Source organism: Calidris pugnax, unplaced genomic scaffold (assembly GCF_001431845.1).
Source record: "Calidris pugnax isolate Ruff unplaced genomic scaffold, ASM143184v1 scaffold82, whole genome shotgun sequence".
NCBI classification, from domain to species: Eukaryota; Metazoa; Chordata; class Aves; order Charadriiformes; family Scolopacidae; genus Calidris; species Calidris pugnax.
In genome coordinates this window covers 2382563-2401786 of record NW_015090833.1, presented here as the reverse complement: position 1 = coordinate 2401786, position 19224 = coordinate 2382563, and the positions used below count along the sequence as shown (strand labels likewise).

At 37.5% G+C, this 19224-nt stretch overlaps 1 protein-coding gene across 3 annotated transcripts in view; it reads left to right on the top strand.

Annotated features, from left to right (window-relative positions):
- CLSTN1 (calsyntenin 1) overlaps nt 1-19224 on the top strand; it is a 46832-nt gene that overhangs the window by 15879 nt on the left and 11729 nt on the right. Inside the window, exons 3-11 of one of the 3 annotated variants that reach the window (XM_014941443.1) lie at nt 2349-2378; nt 3791-3986; nt 6433-6641; nt 7485-7634; nt 7733-7918; nt 9124-9372; nt 11094-11215; nt 12682-12844; nt 14977-15027. In XM_014941443.1, coding sequence (XP_014796929.1) covers nt 2349-2378; nt 3791-3986; nt 6433-6641; nt 7485-7634; nt 7733-7918; nt 9124-9372; nt 11094-11215; nt 12682-12844; nt 14977-15027 — 1356 coding nt within the window. The remainder of the gene's footprint in view (nt 1-2348; nt 2379-3790; nt 3987-6432; nt 6642-7484; nt 7635-7732; nt 7919-9123; nt 9373-11093; nt 11216-12681; nt 12845-14976; nt 15028-19224) is intronic. The other 2 variants (XM_014941441.1, XM_014941442.1) reach the window with 2 other exon arrangements.

Below are 19224 nucleotides of genomic sequence, written 5' to 3'. Positions count from 1 at the left end.
TGAGAATTTTAATCAGTAAATTGTCTTATTTGTCTTGAGACTGCTGTGTAAGAGACTAATATATTTTTGAGAAAGGAGGGGGAGCTTTACTTTTCAAAATATTTTGTAATTTAGAGAATTATTTTTGCTTCTTTTCATTGCAGAGACACTTTGAAGAAGGGAGCTTAAAAAGCCTGTTAGGTTGGGAGCTCTGCATTTGCTTAGTTAGAGCACTTGCATCATAACCAACACCATAGATTTTATGCATTATAAGTTTTTTCAGTCACAAGAACTGTGTCTATGTAGTTATAAAAGGGCTTTTTGTTAACCTTAGTTGTGTGTGAAGTGGAAAATGCAATTGCATCGGGTCAGTTATTGTGCTGAGAAACACGTGGCAGGAGTTGAGCTGTGGTACACCTTCAACAGAAGCTTTACACCTTAAAAAGCATCTGGAGACCCACAGCTATTTACCAGAGAGCTTATGTATGTCGTGCTTAGGAGCCAAAAATATAATGCCTGAACTTCCTAGCAGCCAAATTGGGGTTGGTGCCAGAGTTAAAGGTCATTTCCGATGATAAAGAACTGGCTGGTTTTACACAGCCTCCCCTTATCCAAATAGGTAATTGCTGCATTAGTGCATTTTTCCCTCTTCTCTCCATTAGCAGGCTTGCTGCTTTAATGTTCCCTGCCATATATTTTTTCTCCTGTAATCTTAATGTTTCACACGCAGTGCTTGACTCTCAAGGTTAGAGTTACTAGAAGGGGGCAGGGAGGTGGGTGTAAGAGATGTGGAATATTTAGAAACTTGCAGTTGGAATGTCTTGTGGCTAATCAATGGTGTCAGCCACGAATTTAAGCAGTGCAAAATTTTCTTGAATGATCCTATTGCCAAAACGCTCTAAAGTCTGGGATTATATTTATATCCTGTGTAAGAATAAACCAAAATAAATTATGTGGGTGCCACAAGAGGCCGCATACTTGCTGTGTTAAAATAAAGAGCTGATTATAAATCTAGGGATTACCTAAGTGAGTTTCAGGGAGAACCTAATAAGAGCTTTTTCAGAAACTGGCTCCTTTTAAAATGAAGGGCTATAAATCACGGTGCATTATAAGATCTTTTCCCTTAATTATATTTCTGCTTCAATATTAAATTGTAAATTTGTCTTTTTAAGAAAAGTATTTCTCTGTAACTATAATGCTCATCTCTTTTCAAGGCCAATCTAGAATGCAGACTGGAATATCTGTGTTACTGGAAGTGTGAGAATTACCAGGAGAAGTGATTTTAAGGGCACAGGTCTGCTTTGTTGTACTGGAATTCAGGTCAAAGATGCTGGTAATGAGGAAAAAAATTTGATATGCTGGATGATATGTAAAAGGTGGTAGTTTGGGGGTTTAACAAACTGCGATTTCCAGGGGAGTGAAGAACAGGGTTAGCTGTCTTTTCATTAAAACAGTGAAACCATTCCAGATGCCAGTCACAGCCATCTAATCCCATTGTGAAACTCGGTTGTATCCGAGATCTCCTCCTAAGAGTGGGAGATTGAGGATACTGCGGAAGCCTGTGCTTCTCTGGAGTGGCTGCTCCAGGGCTTCCTCCCAACTAGGAGAAGGATATATTTGAGTACCTGAACCTCTTCTGTCCAGCATTAGAGTATTTCAGCAGTAGAATAAAATGATAGAAGCTGTTTGTTACTCATTTAGCCCAGAAAAGGAATATGCTGCTACCAAAATACATAGCTCCCCACCTTACATTAATGATTTTGTGTTCGTTAGGATCACAGTTTAACGTGTATGTTTCTATCATGAATTATGGCAACACTGTTGAGTTTGATGTAGAGTTTAAACTTTACAAATGCTAGGTGTAACACAACCTATACGGATAAAAATTTATGTGGAAGCACAATAATGCCATTATTATTAAAAAAAAATTAAAAATTTTCTGGAACTCAAATGGTGATTTCAGTGCAATAGAGAAAAGCTTGCTTAAATTATTTAATGTCTCCTTTAAATAGAATAGTATAAGTAAATTCTGATAAATTCTACTTTATCGATAGTTCTTCATCAACATGGAATTTTGAAAATACCTTTTGTTTAGCAGTTGGTATTATTAAAAAAAGAAAAAAGGCTCTTGATAAACTTACTAAATACTTCAAAATTCTACCAACAACAACCTGGAATTAAAAGAGTAAATAATATTTAACATAACTAAAACTCTAAAATTGTAACAGTTACTGCAAATCACCAATGGAATTTTAAAATACATTTTTTCCAAAGCTTTTCTGTGTAATGTGTGCATCTTTGCCTTTTCCTTATTTGCTCCTTTTCAACCTTTCCTGTTACTGACTTGGGTTTATCTTTTCTCCCTTTAGAGAGTTTTGAGGTGACAGTCACCAAAGAAGGTGATAAAGGGTTCTTTCTATCCCTTTTATGAATATTAACCTACTAACTTTGGTTATGAAATGGGGAATCAGCACTTAAACAGAAGATCCTGTCATGTTCTTTTGTCCCATTTATTCTCCCAGTTTTTTTCTATTTTAAAATATATTGATTAAAAACTGTTATGTAACCAAACCCTTGGTTAGAAATATCTGTAAATCAGACATCCATTTGAACCATTTGGGATTATTGTACATTTTATGGACACTGAAGAAGTTCATTTTGGGGAAATTAGCATTTTCTGATATTTTCACTGATAGTTTACTTCTTTGGGACATCTTAATTGTTTTCATATGCTTGGTAAATTAATATTTAACTACCGAAGCATTGTAACACCTTCCCTGCAGTACAATTTCATTAGTACCTACTTCAGTAGTTTAAAATCTGAATCAAATACCTTTTTTTAATACCTCTAGCCGTGTTTACAGTAGGAGTGCATTCGTGGTGCTATGATACCACTGCAACTGTAAGAGCAAAAGAGTCGTTTATGTTGGTGTGAGAAAATCACCTTCAGACCGTAACAAGTGAAAGAGGTGAACCCCCAGTGTAGGTGATGGAACTGGGCATGGAGTGGCTTTAGTTAGCACAGCGAGGTGTGCTGGGCTCCCTCCGCGTAACGGAGCTCTCGGAGTGAGTCTTAGGCTTAGATGGGTTTTAAGGGGATGTACTAAGGACTTCTCTCGCAAGTTCGTTGGGATGAAGAGTTGGCAGAGAAAGGAGAGCCTACTAAATCCTTCCACGTGAGAGCTGCTTTGAGTAACACGTTTGCTCTGTGTTAGTAGATAGCAGTTGAAATGGATGCCTGAAAAGTTGGTATTTCTACCTTTCTCATTCAGTAGTTTATTTTGATTCCCTAATTTTAGCCAGGTACATTGCACAGGAAGACTTTGTTCTTTGATCTGTTGACAGAATTTCTGTAATTATGGTGCTGAACCTGTACTCGAAGCTTTTTCATCCCTTGACTTGTAACTGTGCATTTTAACCTTTTGCTCTGGTCAAAACAAACAAGCTGCCCAGCTATTCCCAGTAGCTTGGCATAGAAGACGTTACCAGTGGCCTTGGCTGTATGCTCTTATAAGATCTACTTTTACCCTAGAGCTATCTCAAGTACTCCTGTGAAATGCCTGTCTACATTTCTCTTTTTCTCTTTTGTATTCCTGCATGAATGGATGCAAAGTAAACAAGTTGCTTGGAAGGCAGACGTATGCTTCTTTTTTACTAAAGTTCCCAGAAATCACCCATTTTAAAGCACAACGCTCTTGCTTTGTCCACAGACCCTCACAAACCCTTGGCTGCAAAATATTCGGTCATTTATTTTTAAAAAAACATGTAAGAATTTTGACCGGTTCTAACCTCTCTTACTTTGAATCTGTAGGTGAGATCTGTGGATTTAAAATTCACGGGCAAAATGTTCCCTTTGAAGCAGTGGTGGTGGATAAATCCACTGGTGAGGGAATAATACGCTCTAAAGAAAAGCTTGACTGTGAACTGCAGAAGGACTACACCTTCACCATCCAGGCCTACGACTGCGGGAAGGGGCCAGATGGAGCCAACGCAAAGAAATCCCACAAGTAAGTCAAGCTGTGGGGGGCTGAGGGGAAGTTTGGTGTCAAGCCATCTCCTGCTCGTAGTGATTTATGGTCGTTGTGTATGTAAATGGAAACCAAGTGTGAATGCTGGAAGACTGTCATGTAACGGTAGTATAAATAGCAGCAAAATGAAACTGTTTTGACATCTCTTTAGCTGTATTGTTGATGATACTGATTTATCCCTTGATGTCACTGGGTTTACATTAGAAAAGAGTGTGGGGACAGAAGCAGGAAAACTGTTGATACAGTTAAAATCTGGCTTGAGTCGACAGAAAGAGTTTGCATGGGAATTCAGTTGGTAAAATCGAAAAACTGGTTCAAGAAGTCAATCTATATTAATCTTGACAAAATGGAAAAGAATGCATATTGCCCTCATTTCTAGCCAGGCTCAGCAAAAAAAAAGCAAGATCAATAGCATAAGGCTCTTCTCTGCCTAGATTAAAGAATGGGAACAAAGCAATCTTTAGCTAATCTTTATCTAAAGAAAAAACCACAACGTAAAATGCTCTGTAGAAAATCTACTTGAAAATAACAGTTTAACACAGTGGTGTAAACATCTGCAGAGCATGTGGGAGATGACTGTTTGGGAAGCAAAGAAGGGCATAAGTAAGTGAGGAACAGACTCTCAGCACTCGTCCTGGTGCCTCACACAGTGTCATTACTCTAGAGCTGTGTGCTTCAAATACACAGCAGAAAGTTATCTCCTTAAAGATTATGCTTATGGAAAATAGGTATGCCCTTAAGCTCCATTTTATATTCAATGTGTCTTTTGAAGAAAGAGTTCAAAGAGAAAGATGGCAGCGAATGTTTTGTTGGGTCGGCTGGAATTAGGTTCTTTGTTGAGTTTGATAGTGTACAGTTCCTGCTCTGCACTGGAGAGTTACCTATGTATTTTTCTACCTGCCTTGGTTAATGATGTTGGCTATCCATAGTCATGGCTGCTAGAGTACAGCTCTAGCAGCGTGCTCTGCTCTGTAACTCTCCTTTCCCCACAGCAGAATGATGGGTTTCCAAGATCTACATCTACAAACCACTGTTGAAATTTCTCTGCCCCATGACTGTTGTGGTTTTTTGTGGCTTTTAACCATCTTGGAGTTTAGCTCTTAAAGTCAGGAATATAAAACGTGTTTGGTACAGAAGGCCATTTTTTGTTGCGTTTATTCAGCATGTAAGATAAAATAAAACCTTAAAGATTTTATATACATATTTTATTTTTTTTTTTAGCATAAGTTCAGTTTGATAGTGTACAGTTCCTGCTCTGCACTGGAGAGCTACCTATGTATTTTTCTACCTGCCTTGGTTAATGATGTTGGCTATCCATAGTCATGGCTGCTAGAGTACAGCTCTAGCAGCGTGCTCTGCTCTGTAACTCTCCTTTCCCCACAGCAGAATGATGGGTTTCCAAGATCTACATCTACAAACCACTGTTGAAATTTCTCTGCCCCATGACTGTTGTGGTTTTTTGTGGCTTTTAACCATCTTGGAGTTTAGCTCTTAAAGTCAGGAATATAAAACGTGTTTGGTACAGAAGGCCATTTTTTGTTGCGTTTATTCAGCATGTAAGATAAAATAAAACCTTAAAGATTTTATATACATATTTTATTTTTTTTTTTAGCATAAGCATTATATTGGTCATTGACAGAAACTGTATTATTTTCCTGTTCTCTGCATACCAACAGTCAGTGACAGCTGTGAAAGGATGGGATCCAAGACCCAGTCTGTTGAGGATTAGCTGTACGATGTGTTACAGCACGTCTTCTGCATCTGGGATTCTGCCATTTAAATTATCTGATATCTCATTCCTGCATCCAAGAATTAAGCCAGTTTTCACTGACTTACACAGCTCAGTACTTTATTAGCAAAAGAAAGCTAATCAAATGCACTTGACTGAGTTCTTAGTCTAAGACTGGTCTTAACTGTCATTCTTGTTCACATGAAGTAAAAATTGGGTGTTTTATGTCAAATACACTTGACTGAGTTCTTAGTCTAAGGCCGGTCTTAACTGTCATTCTTGTTCACATGAAGTAAAAACTGGGTGTTTTATGTCTGACAGCAGGAAAGAGCGACAAGGATTGTACTGTTTTAACAGAAGTAAAAGCCTATTTTGTCACCGCTGTATTTTGTTGTATTTCTGTAAAATGGCAGCAATTTAAAAGGGTTTGATTATTGTTTGCAAATAAACAGGAATAGTAAGCAGTAACCTAGAACTACACTGAGTTACATAGTGACACACTGGAAAACCAGCCACTGCTTTCCTAGATGGAGTAGTTGAGATTGCTGCTTTCATTAGTCACTGATACTTCTTTCAGGGAGCTTAAATTCTGAAGGATAACTTAATGTTTAACAGAAGGAGCTGTTTTATCAGATTCCTTGCATGAACGTGAGTTTTGCAGTATAAAGGAGACTGACCTTTCTGTTTTATTTCCAGAGCAACAGTCCATATTCAGGTGAACGATGTTAACGAGTATGCTCCGGTGTTCAAAGAGAAGTCATACAAGGCAACGGTTATTGAAGGGAAGAGGTACGACAACATCCTGAAAGTGGAAGCAGTGGATGCGGATTGTTCACCTCAGTTCAGCCAGATTTGCAGTTATGAAATTGTGACTCCAGATGTACCGTTCGCTATTGACAAAGACGGTAAGAACGTGATGTGAGACCAAGTGAGAATTACTGTAACTTACTGCCCTAAGAACAGGGCTTCAAACTGGGCAGCATAAAACCACAGCAACCCTGGTTTTGACCCTTTCCTACAACGTAGTTAAAATGAGGCGTTCACTTTAGCAGTTTGAATTGGTCTTTCAGTGCCAATACCATGTTCTGTCTGCTGAGGTAAGGAGCAGATGGTCTGTTGCATGTGTGTTTCTTGAAAAATGCTTTTCAAAATGAAGGAAATACAGTAGCTCTATTATGTTTATTGGCTTTGAAGTGTAGTAATTTAGTGATTTGTTTAGGTAATTTCATTTCCACCCCTGATCTGTGACCTTTCATAATCTTTAGACTACTTCTAAGGGTTCAGGCAAGCCAATTAAGCAAAGTGAAACCGTATTTAGTGGGCTTTAGTTTGAGTTTTTGGAAGATCCACGTTACCAATGGATAATTTTCACCAGTGTGCAAATTAAAAAAGAGTTGAGAGTCCTGGTACATGCCAAAGAGTTTATTTATCAGTTATCACCTAAGAACAGTTTCATTTTGAGTAATATAATACACTATTAAGAGCCTGATAGGTGTATACCTGCTGTTCTGTGTGTGTGTGCTCATCTCTGGATGTATGTAACTTTTAAGGATATGAATCTAATGTCTGGCATTGAAAAGTCAAATGCTGAAGGGCTAGTTCACTTCCAGGTGTGTCTATTAAAGTGTTGGTACCTGCATGAATTATATAGGTGGTACCTGGGCGCGTTTAATGCGTCAGTGACCCTGAGAAATGAGTAGGTATTGATGTCTGATTATTGCTTTTTGTTTGGTTTTTTTTGGTCTCAGGTTATATAAAAAACACAGAAAAATTAAGTTATGGTAAAGAACATCAGTATAAACTGACAGTAACGGCGTATGACTGTGGGAAGAAGAGAGCTGCTGAGGATGTGTTGGTTAAAATTAGCATTAAGCCTACATGCAAGCCTGGCTGGCAAGGTTAGTTTCATCTCCTTCCTATCTTATTTTAGCATTTTCCAGTACCTTTGGTTTAACGTGAGAGATTTTTAATATTGTTTCTTTGGATAAATCTACAGGTTGGAGCAAAAGAATAGAATATGAGCCTGGTACTGGTTCATTAGCTCTCTTCCCCAGTATGCGTTTGGAGACATGTGATGAGCCAATAACCTCAATTCAAGCGACAGTTGAACTAGAAACCAACCATATTGGCAAAGGCTGTGATAGAGACACCTACTCTGAGAAATCCATTCACAGACTCTGTGGTAAGAATGCTTTTCTTAAAATAAAGTGGTCTCTCTAGCTTATTAGTTTTTCTTTGAATGCTATGCTAGACCACAAATCAATGAGTAGATACCATCTTCATTTGCATGTAGTTTCCTCCAGCTTTTTTCCCTTCAGGCAATAAAAAGTATGAAACTGGCTGCAGGTGACTTTTAAAATAATTCTCAAATGCAATAAAGAATCTTTTTCTTCTGTCTCTCCAGTAGCTTATATAGACTAATAATTTCCCTCACATGAGATTCACGTTCAAGAGCTGAGAGAATGTTACAGACTTGGAAGGTTATAGCCATTAAATCCTCTGTTTTTCTGAGGCATGATGGATGTGAAGGATGCAATGTAAGAAATACATGGTGAAAAAGGAAAAAGTAGATGAGAAAACCAAGAAAGTGTGGTTTCGAAAAAACAGTTTATTTGCATCAGTTAAATGTACACTGTGCTTGCCCTAGGAATAAAGGGCACCGTGGCATCCCTGTGTGCTGTGGCTAAAGGTCTTAGGAAAAGTTTATCAATCCTTTGTAGCCAATATGGAAGAATTTTGGTTACAGGACAAATTACCACTGATGATTTATGTCTTCAGCTTCAGTTCAAGTTAGTACAAAGTGTGAATACAGTGTGACCCTAGAGACCCAAGCAATTCCTAAGCTATTCCCTGACAAGGTCACTGTGACATTAATGATTTAGGCTTGAAGTGAGGGGAAAAAACAACAACTGAGTAGTACCTGCTGGGTGTCTTTGCTCCTGACTCTATTACTAGATGCTGATCTGGGAGGGGATGCTTATGCAGCTCTCTTCAACTAGATGCGTATTAAGTCTTAAAACTAGTATAGTGTGAAGAGAAAGGCATCGTTTTCATGGGCCTGAGGGACAAGTGGTATTAATGTAATTGGTCCTGAGATAGAGGCAAAATAAGGTTCTTCAGCTGCAGAGACAGTAAGCGAAACAATTTCAATGAGATTAGATGTCTATCCAGAAGTTAAATTTATGGAAGTCATCGTGTTATTAGATGTTCATTATTAGCGCCACATTATTAGAAGGAGAACTGCTTGCTGTGTAATGGTACTGCATAATCCCCACAGTTGGTCCTGAAAAATTAGTGCTCAGAAAAAGAGTTTGGTTTGAAACCAGCTGTGAGCTTTTTAGTTTCTAATTTTTTTTTTTTTTTTAAATTTCTGTGTTTTTATTGTAGGCGCTTCTTCTGGCACAGTTGAGCTGCTTCCCCCTCCAAGTAGTGCTGCTAACTGGACAATAGGACTTCCCACTGATAATGGCCATGACAGTGACCAAGTCTTTGAATTTAACGGCACGCAAGCTGTGAAGATTCCAGATGGCGTTGTCACAGTCAATCTAAAAGAGCCCTTCATGATTTCTGTGTGGATGAGGCATGGGCCTGGAACCAAAGAGAAAGAGACAATTCTGTGCAATTCAGACAAGACAGGTTTGTCAATCCTTCAAACATAAGCAGTCTCATTGTTGGGGTATGTTTATTGGTTTTTATATGCTGTGGCAACACCTTAGATTTTTTCTCTAGGCTAGGTTTTTCTTGGAAATGAAATGAAGAGGGCTGTAAAAATCGCTCTTCCTTGTGCTTACCTGTAAAGACAGGGCCTTAGATTATCTGGCTTTAGATTAGGCAGACTTTTTTTTTTTTGTAATTCTATTTCGGTTATTTTATGCATTTCTTTTTGCGGTGGTAGATGACTTGTTCCAGCAATGCACTCTCAATCTTTGCATCTCCAAAGATAACCTTATTCTTGATGCTGCCTAAAATCATTGATTGTGTATCAGGTTTAGTGGTGCCATTTGCTACTATATCTTCTGTTTTTCTAGAAGGAGATAATTTCTCTTTCTCCAGTGATGAAGTTTTTTTTCACCCTGTGCATGATTTCAGTCTCTGTGAATGCTACAGACACAAACATTTTGAAGATACTATTAATAAGGAGGAAATCTGATAACCCTGTTTCCGTAATTGCTGTCTAAAGGGGTAAAAGAATTCTTGTCTTTGTGAGCTGGAGCAATTCATTTGTTCAGTGTATTAGAAGGATATTTTATTTCAAATGCTGCTAGGTTTTTCAAAGGAAATTATGCTGAAAATAGAGCAAATGCAGCAGCCCTCACCCTTAATTAAATTTATCTGAAAATAAGAAAGATTTAACAGCATTAGCAATATCCTAAAAGCATTTCTTTGAACAGGAGAAAAATGACTGTCATTCAGAACCAGGTACAAGTGTTTTCTTTTCTCTACCTTCACCCATTCCTCTTAGTGAAAACCCAAAACTTCGGATCCAAGGAAGTGAGTAAACTGGAGAAAAAAGGCAAATTTAAATAGTTTTTCCTGGTTTAAAGAAGCAGACCTTTAAAATAAGTTTTCCTTTTTTATTCCTTGTTTTGACCTGACTATGTAATACTTGCAATGGATAGTTTTCTGATAGTAGAAATACCATTTGCAATTAATTTCAATGGTATTTTATACAATATTGAAAGACTGGAACTAGGTTTGTTGGAGGGAGGCACCTCAGAACATATTGCACTGGAACAATGCAGTCGGATTTAATGCTGGCAGGCTGAAAGATTGATGTGATTCTGGTATTTTTTCATTCCCTCCTTTCTTGACTCATCTAGCCACAGAATGGATGATGCAGCTAAAATGTTTCTTATTCTTACCTGTTTCTCTGGCATCTCACCTTTGTCTTTGGTTTAAATGTTGAATCCCTTAGAGCTACAACAATACAGTTTTCTCTTAGGAAAGTGTGTCCACCTGCCATCATGTGTACGTGTTCCAAAATGGTAAATGAGATGCGGTAGAAGCTACTCATTTGTAACAAAAAAGCTCTTCTATTTGCAAATAGAACTCTCTTTCTCCCACTGATAGGTTTATCTCCCTGAGTCTTTAGTCCTGTGCCTTGGTTTAGATTGGATTTGGAGATAGACGTGTCTGTTTATTGTACAGTGTATTACTCATGGGTTGTTCAAGAATGTTTGCCCTAATTACTGTTACAGATGTTTCTCATTCCTCTTAACACACCCAAATTTACTTCTACATTTGTTTCTTCCTATCGGTTGCTTGGGGATTTATGTATGGAATTACAGAATGGGCCATTTTTGTGACGTTCTTAAGGTTTACAGGAAATAATGATATTAATTCAAACTCTTGTGCAGATATGAACCGGCACCACTACACACTCTACGTGCACAACTGCCGACTTGTTTTCCTCTTCCGCCAAGATCCTTCCGAGGGAAAAACATACAAACCTGCTGAGTTTCACTGGAAGCTCAATCAAGTAAGTTTGGGAGGGCAGTTGATGGGATGCTGGAATGCAGTGAAGACCATCGGAGACTGAATTCCCTGTAGTATAATTATTAATAAATACTTTTTGCAGCTTCAGACTTCTCATGTTATGTTTTACAGAACCAAACAGTACTTATTTTATTTGTGATTGAGTGTCAGAGATCATTTGAGCTATCCCTTTAAATCTTGACTATAAAATGCTGCTTTAGTGGTTTTATTAAACCCAGCGGGGTACTCATGAAATAGTCATTGTCCTGAAAGGTAGTAAAACGTGGATTTATATGTGAAAATCCAATGTCAGTCTTGTAGCTGTGATGTCTTTAGTTATCTTCACTAAATACACTATAAGGTAATGTGCATGAAAAAACATGAGTTATTCCAGTTTGTTTATAGTATTAAACTGCTGCTGAGCATGCGACATTCTCACAGATCAAAGTGTCAGTAGGGTAACAGAAGAACTTACCATCTTAATCCATTTTCGCACTGAAATAAAATTTGTGACTTTTTACACATTACAAGCAGTAGCTACAAATCAGTTTTCTTAATTAGATTTTACTCTGCAAAAATAGATTTAATAGGCCTCTGAGGGATGCGGGTCGTTTCTGCTTCCTATTTACAGAGAGGAGCTGTCTGGTTCTATTCTTTCAGTCACGTATTCTTAATTATTTTATGTTTGGAAGTGAAGGCTGTAATAACAAATCTTTACTTCGGTCCTATTAAGATCTACAGAGCTTATTTCTATGAATCCATGATGTTAAGATACGAAGAATGGGACAGCAGGGCCTAGGGTTTTTGTGTGCTTTTCCAGCCCTTTGGATCAGAGTGCTGAAATAAACCTGTGTATCTGTACATTGACAAAGGTTCTTTTAGTTGCTTTAGGTTGTTATTGCAACTGTTTTTCCAGGTACTAACAATGAGTTACTTTCTAACACAGCTAACTATATCCTGCTTTCTGTGTCGGGCAGTTTATACTGTGTTAATGATCAAATGCCCCTATATGTCCTTATTTGGAGGATTATTATTTTCCAAAAACTAATTGGCTTTCACTATAAATGATTCTGCAGCAGAAGGCTTTCTTCTGTTCAAAATGAGCCCCTTTCAGCAAATACAGGTCCTTTGTCAAGCATTGTGTTAAAATAGTATTTCAGAATGTGTTCGCATATAGATACATATTTTTAAACTTAAACATGCTGTTATTAGATATTATAAAAATTAAAGGAGTGGAAATACATGCAGCTTCCTATATTGGCAATAGAAGAGAAGAAGCTATAAATATTTGACAGTTAGTTTGCATTTTCAGCTGTGTGCTGTGTGTGAAACATAAAGTATGTCTATACAGGTTTCCAGGTTATCAGTGTGTCTGCATGTATGTATATGCAAAATGTGTATCAGATCAGTTACTCGACTATAATTTAAAAAAATAATTAAAGTACTGTTTCTAAAACTTTCTTTACTCAGGTGTGTGACAAAGAGTGGCATCATTATGTCCTCAATGTTGAATTTCCTGCGGTAACCCTTTATGTAGACGGTGTTTCATATGATCCTTTCCCAGTGACTGAAGATTATCCACTTCATCCTTCAAAGATAGAAACGCAGCTGGTAGTCGGAGCGTGTTGGCAAGGTAACTATTTACAATTGGTCATACTTTCGATTAACTTTTTTTTAAAGGGAAATCTTTGTGGTTAGCCTAGAAGTACATCGCAGATTTTTTTAGCGCATGAAAGATAACTTGTTTTGTCTTTTGCAGATTATTTTGGCTCTTAGGTAGTATCACGTATTTTTTCTTTTAGTCATTTTTTCCATGAGTGTGTTTTTGCTCGTTGGCCACAGGTGTGTATAAAATAGGGAGCTACTCACTGAGCAGTGTTCCATCAAAGTAAATTTGTGGTAACTGGGGGAATATAGATATCTTATTTTTAATAACAGTTGTAAGAGTTGATCGTATACTTCTGATTACTGAATAGAACACTTTATTTCAAGTAGGTTGGAAAGGGTCTTGTAGGAAAAGCGTTCTCATAAATGGAAGCATGACCAGCAGGCAATTCAGTGAAGCAACACATTTGTGCTGTCTTTTGGGTATTATACCACTTCTGCTTACAAAAATAAACATAGAAAGAATCTGCTTTGTTGTATGCAGACTGTGGATTAAAACACGCTACTCTGCAAACTGTAAAATGCTGATTCATGTGCTTTAATACTTGTGAAGAAAGCTTTTTAAGAGCTTGAGAAAAAGAATAATGCATCTGAACATGGAGGCTGATGACCAGAGATATTACAAAGATGTAACACAGCTCTTGCTTCACAATCCTGCACTGAAATGTTTGCTGATTAAATTACACCCTGCCTGGTATAAAGCTGGTCTTTTTGGTCAGAGATAGAATGTTGTTAAATCATTCGTGTTTTATTGTGGTTCAGGATATAGAGTGTAGTTGTGGTCCCAGTAATGCACAGAAGTACCTGGTGAATGAATGACATTTCAAATGGAAAGCTTTGAGATGTTTTAATCAAATTGAACAGTCTTCTGTCTTCAGTGTCTCTTTTCTCTTTAAGGCTTTGAAGTGTGAATGAAGGTTAAATTATCAAAATATCCTCTCCATCAGATTTACTATTTTGTGACAAGTTCACTGTCTTCCAGTGTTAATGTTATTTCAGTGCCGAATTCATTCTGTTGTTGCTTCCTTTGAATCAATTAAATTTCTTCAAGCTCAGAGGGAATCTATAGTGGCTGGTTTTCAAGAAAGTGGAGCTTGGAAACTCAGTTCCAGCTAAGAGTATGGATTGTATAGTGGCTTTCAGATATGTTCTGCATCCTAACAAAAGCAGATACATTCAGTTTAAAAACTCCTGTGCTTTCATATTGGCACCGCTTTCATATGATTCCTTGATTTCTTCTGACATGAATTTTCTCTTTAATCACAGCAGACTGAAATAAGAGCATTAAAAGTCTGGAGGGTGAGAACTCGAGGCACTACCTTTTAAAAATTCCCCCAATAGCCTGATTTTTAGGCAGTTAGAACACAGGGGAAAAAAGTGTGCTAAAGGCATGAAGTTAGTGCTTAAGGCCGTCCTCTTTGTCTTAACAAGATTTTAAAATAAATCTGGCTGCACTGAATTATATGTACAGCTCACCTCTAAGGAGATATTTTATGCTTTTGAAAAAGTTCTTTTAACATTTCTTTTAAAAGATTAAAAGCTGTTTTTCATTTTTGGTGCTTCCCTCCCCAGATGCTTCCTTCTGATAATTGACTGTATAATACATATGATATATTGTTATGATAAAAAAAAAAATACCTCTGTTGGTCAAGGCTCCTTTTGATCACCATCTAATGCCTTTTGGTGATTTGTTGATAGAGGCTGGATCTCACCTTAATGTCCTTTTTAGTAGTTGGAAGAGGAGAAAATAAATCAAGGCAGTTGATAGAGCTGTATCTCATTGCTAATAGAGGTTTGTGTGAGATTGGGTATCTGTGGTTAAAATGTTCTCCAGTGTGACTGTTTTACTGCAGCTTGTGTGGGGGGCTCTTCTGTCTTGTCCTGGATGTGATGTTCTTGTACCAACACAGTAATGCTTCTTCCCTGCGTTGCAGCTGTTAGTGTGTCAGAGGACTCACAATCCCTGAGACTCTGGGTCGAGTATTAGCAGGCTTTTTTGGGGAAGTGCTGCTGGGTATTTTCTGTGATAAGAGAGTTTGCCAGATTGTAACTACTTGATCCTTTCCCTGTTGTCCTATTCTTTGTCTTGCTTTTCTACAGAATATACAGGAAATGAAAATGACAATGAAACTGTGCCTGAGACCTCTGCAGGTTGCTGGAGTTTTTCCCTACTGTTTTATTTCATTTTTAAGCCAAGACATTGCTTCATCTCGCGCACAGCATGAAATGCAGGCATTGCATTCAGGCCATTGACCTTCACATAATCCTCTCCTAGGCTTGTTTCTTCATTATGCTTCTATTTCCAGAGCTTCATCAGCTGGTTTTTCTTTGCTTTCTTTTTGGTTTTTGGTGGGTTTTTTTGGTTGTACCCAAATGCACATTCATGTACAAATCTGCAACCATTGTGATTGCAGTGAAGTGGTGTAATGTAAGTTGCTGATGTAAAGTATCAGCTATAATTTCTTTAATCCAGTTTTGTTAAAACATAAATGCACCTCATTCTATATAAGTATATATATGTATGTAGGGGTGTGTGTATCATAGAATTATTCAGTAGGTTGGGAAGGACGTCTGGAAGTCAGGTAGCTCTTGCTCCCCACTCGAGTGATTTCATATTTAGATTGGGTTGCCTGTATGTAACTCACACAGCTAACTATATCCTGCTTTCTGTGTCAGGCAGTTTATACTGTGTTAATGGTCAAATGCCCATATATGTCCTTATTTGGAGGATTATTAGTTTCCAAAAACTAATTGGCTTTCACTATGAATGATTCTGCAGCAGAAGGCTTTATTCTGTTCAAAATGAGCCCCTTTCAGCAAACGCAGGTCCTTTGTCAAGCATTGTGTTATAATAGTATTTCAGAATGTGTTCGCATGTAGATACATATTTTTAAATTATTTTAATTCACTTGGTCAGAAATTGATAGAAAGTTCTAATTACAATGAATGGACATAAAAGCTTTGGCTACTGGGTGTTTCAGGTTGGCTGAGGCTTTTATTTTCTTAGAAATTTTTAGTGATAGTTAGTGATAGATAGTGATAGGTGGTGCATTTTGTGTCTTGAATTCTGTTCAAAATGAGCCCCTTTCAGCAAATACAGGTCCTTTGTCAAGCATTGTGTTAAAATAGTATTTCAGAATGTGTTCGCATATAGATACATATTTTTAAACTTAAACATGCTGTTATTAGATATTATAAAAATTAAAGGAGTGGAAATACATGCAGCTTCCTATATTGGCAATAGAAGAGAAGAAGCTATAAATATTTGACAGTTAGTTTGCATTTTCAGCTGTGTGCTGTGTGTGAAACATAAAGTATGTCTATACAGGTTTCCAGGTTATCAGTGTGTCTGCATGTATGTATATGCAAAATGTGTATCAGATCAGTTACTCGACTATAATTTAAAAAAATAATTAAAGTACTGTTTCTAAAACTTTCTTTACTCAGGTGTGTGACAAAGAGTGGCATCATTATGTCCTCAATGTTGAATTTCCTGCGGTAACCCTTTATGTAGACGGTGTTTCATATGATCCTTTCCCAGTGACTGAAGATTATCCACTTCATCCTTCAAAGATAGAAACGCAGCTGGTAGTCGGAGCGTGTTGGCAAGGTAACTATTTACAATTGGTCATACTTTCGATTAACTTTTTTTTAAAGGGAAATCTTTGTGGTTAGCCTAGAAGTACATCGCAGATTTTTTTAGCGCATGAAAGATAACTTGTTTTGTCTTTTGCAGATTATTTTGGCTCTTAGGTAGTATCACGTATTTTTTCTTTTAGTCATTTTTTCCATGAGTGTGTTTTTGCTCGTTGGCCACAGGTGTGTATAAAATAGGGAGCTACTCACTGAGCAGTGTTCCATCAAAGTAAATTTGTGGTAACTGGGGGAATATAGATATCTTATTTTTAATAACAGTTGTAAGAGTTGATCGTATACTTCTGATTACTGAATAGAACACTTTATTTCAAGTAGGTTGGAAAGGGTCTTGTAGGAAAAGCGTTCTCATAAATGGAAGCATGACCAGCAGGCAATTCAGTGAAGCAACACATTTGTGCTGTCTTTTGGGTATTATACCACTTCTGCTTACAAAAATAAACATAGAAAGAATCTGCTTTGTTGTATGCAGACTGTGGATTAAAACACGCTACTCTGCAAACTGTAAAATGCTGATTCATGTGCTTTAATACTTGTGAAGAAAGCTTTTTAAGAGCTTGAGAAAAAGAATAATGCATCTGAACATGGAGGCTGATGACCAGAGATATTACAAAGATGTAACACAGCTCTTGCTTCACAATCCTGCACTGAAATGTTTGCTGATTAAATTACACCCTGCCTGGTATAAAGCTGGTCTTTTTGGTCAGAGATAGAATGTTGTTAAATCATTCGTGTTTTATTGTGGTTCAGGATATAGAGTGTAGTTGTGGTCCCAGTAATGCACAGAAGTACCTGGTGAATGAATGACATTTCAAATGGAAAGCTTTGAGATGTTTTAATCAAATTGAACAGTCTTCTGTCTTCAGTGTCTCTTTTCTCTTTAAGGCTTTGAAGTGTGAATGAAGGTTAAATTATCAAAATATCCTCTCCATCAGATTTACTATTTTGTGACAAGTTCACTGTCTTCCAGTGTTAATGTTATTTCAGTGCCGAATTCATTCTGTTGTTGCTTCCTTTGAATCAATTAAATTTCTTCTAGCTCAGAGGGAATCTATAGTGGCTGGTTTTCAAGAAAGTGGAGCTTGGAAACTCAGTTCCAGCTAAGAGTATGGATTGTATAGTGGCTTTCAGATATGTTCTGCATCCTAACAAAAGCAGATACATTCAGTTTAAAAACTCCTGTGCTTTCATATTGGCACCGCTTTCATATGATTCCTTGATTTCTTCTGACATGAATTTTCTCTTTAATCACAGCAGACTGAAATAAGAGCATTAAAAGTCTGGAGGGTGAGAACTCGAGGCACTACCTTTTAAAAATTCCCCCAATAGCCTGATTTTTAGGCAGTTAGAACACAGGGGAAAAAAGTGTGCTAAAGGCATGAAGTTAGTGCTTAAGGCCGTCCTCTTTGTCTTAACAAGATTTTAAAATAAATCTGGCTGCACTGAATTATATGTACAGCTCACCTCTAAGGAGATATTTTATGCTTTTGAAAAAGTTCTTTTAACATTTCTTTTAAAAGATTAAAAGCTGTTTTTCATTTTTGGTGCTTCCCTCCCCAGATGCTTCCTTCTGATAATTGACTGTATAATACATATGATATATTGTTATGATAAAAAAAAAAATACCTCTGTTGGTCAAGGCTCCTTTTGATCACCATCTAATGCCTTTTGGTGATTTGCTGATAGAGGCTGGATCTCACCTTAATGTCCTTTTTAGTAGTTGGAAGAGGAGAAAATAAATCAAGGCAGTTGATAGAGCTGTATCTCATTGCTAATAGAGGTTTGTGTGAGATTGGGTATCTGTGGTTAAAGTGTTCTCCAGTGTGACTGTTTTACTGCAGCTTGTGTGGGGGGCTCTTCTGTCTTGTCCTGGATGTGATGTTCTTGTACCAACACAGTAATGCTTCTTCCCTGCGTTGCAGCTGTTAGTGTGTCAGAGGACTCACAATCCCTGAGACTCTGGGTCGAGTATTAGCAGGCTTTTTTGGGGAAGTGCTGCTGGGTATTTTCTGTGATAAGAGAGTTTGCCAGATTGTAACTACTTGATCCTTTCCCTGTTGTCCTATTCTTTGTCTTGCTTTTCTACAGAATATACAGGAAATGAAAATGACAATGAAACTGTGCCTGAGACCTCTGCAGGTTGCTGGAGTTTTTCCCTACTGTTTTATTTCATTTTTAAGCCAAGACATTGCTTCATCTCGCGCACAGCATGAAATGCAGGCATTGCATTCAGGCCATTGACCTTCACATAATCCTCTCCTAGGCTTGTTTCTTCATTATGCTTCTATTTCCAGAGCTTCATCAGCTGGTTTTTCTTTGCTTTCTTTTTGGTTTTTGGTGGTTTTTTTTGGTTGTACCCAAATGCACATTCATGTACAAATCTGCAACCATTGTGATTGCAGTGAAGTGGTGTAAAGTAAGTTGCTGATGTAAAGTATCAGCTATAATTTCTTTAATCCAGTTTTGTTAAAACATAAATGCACCTCATCCTATATAAGTATATGTATATATAGGTATGTAGGGGGGTGTGTATCATAGAATTATTCAGTAGGTTGGGAAGGACGTCTGGAAGTCAGGTAGCTCTTGCTCCCCACTCAAGAGTGATTTCATATTTAGATTGGGTTGCCTGTATGTAACTCAAACAGACCTGTAATGTCTAGGGGGTACTCACTTGGTCAGAAATTGATAGAAAGT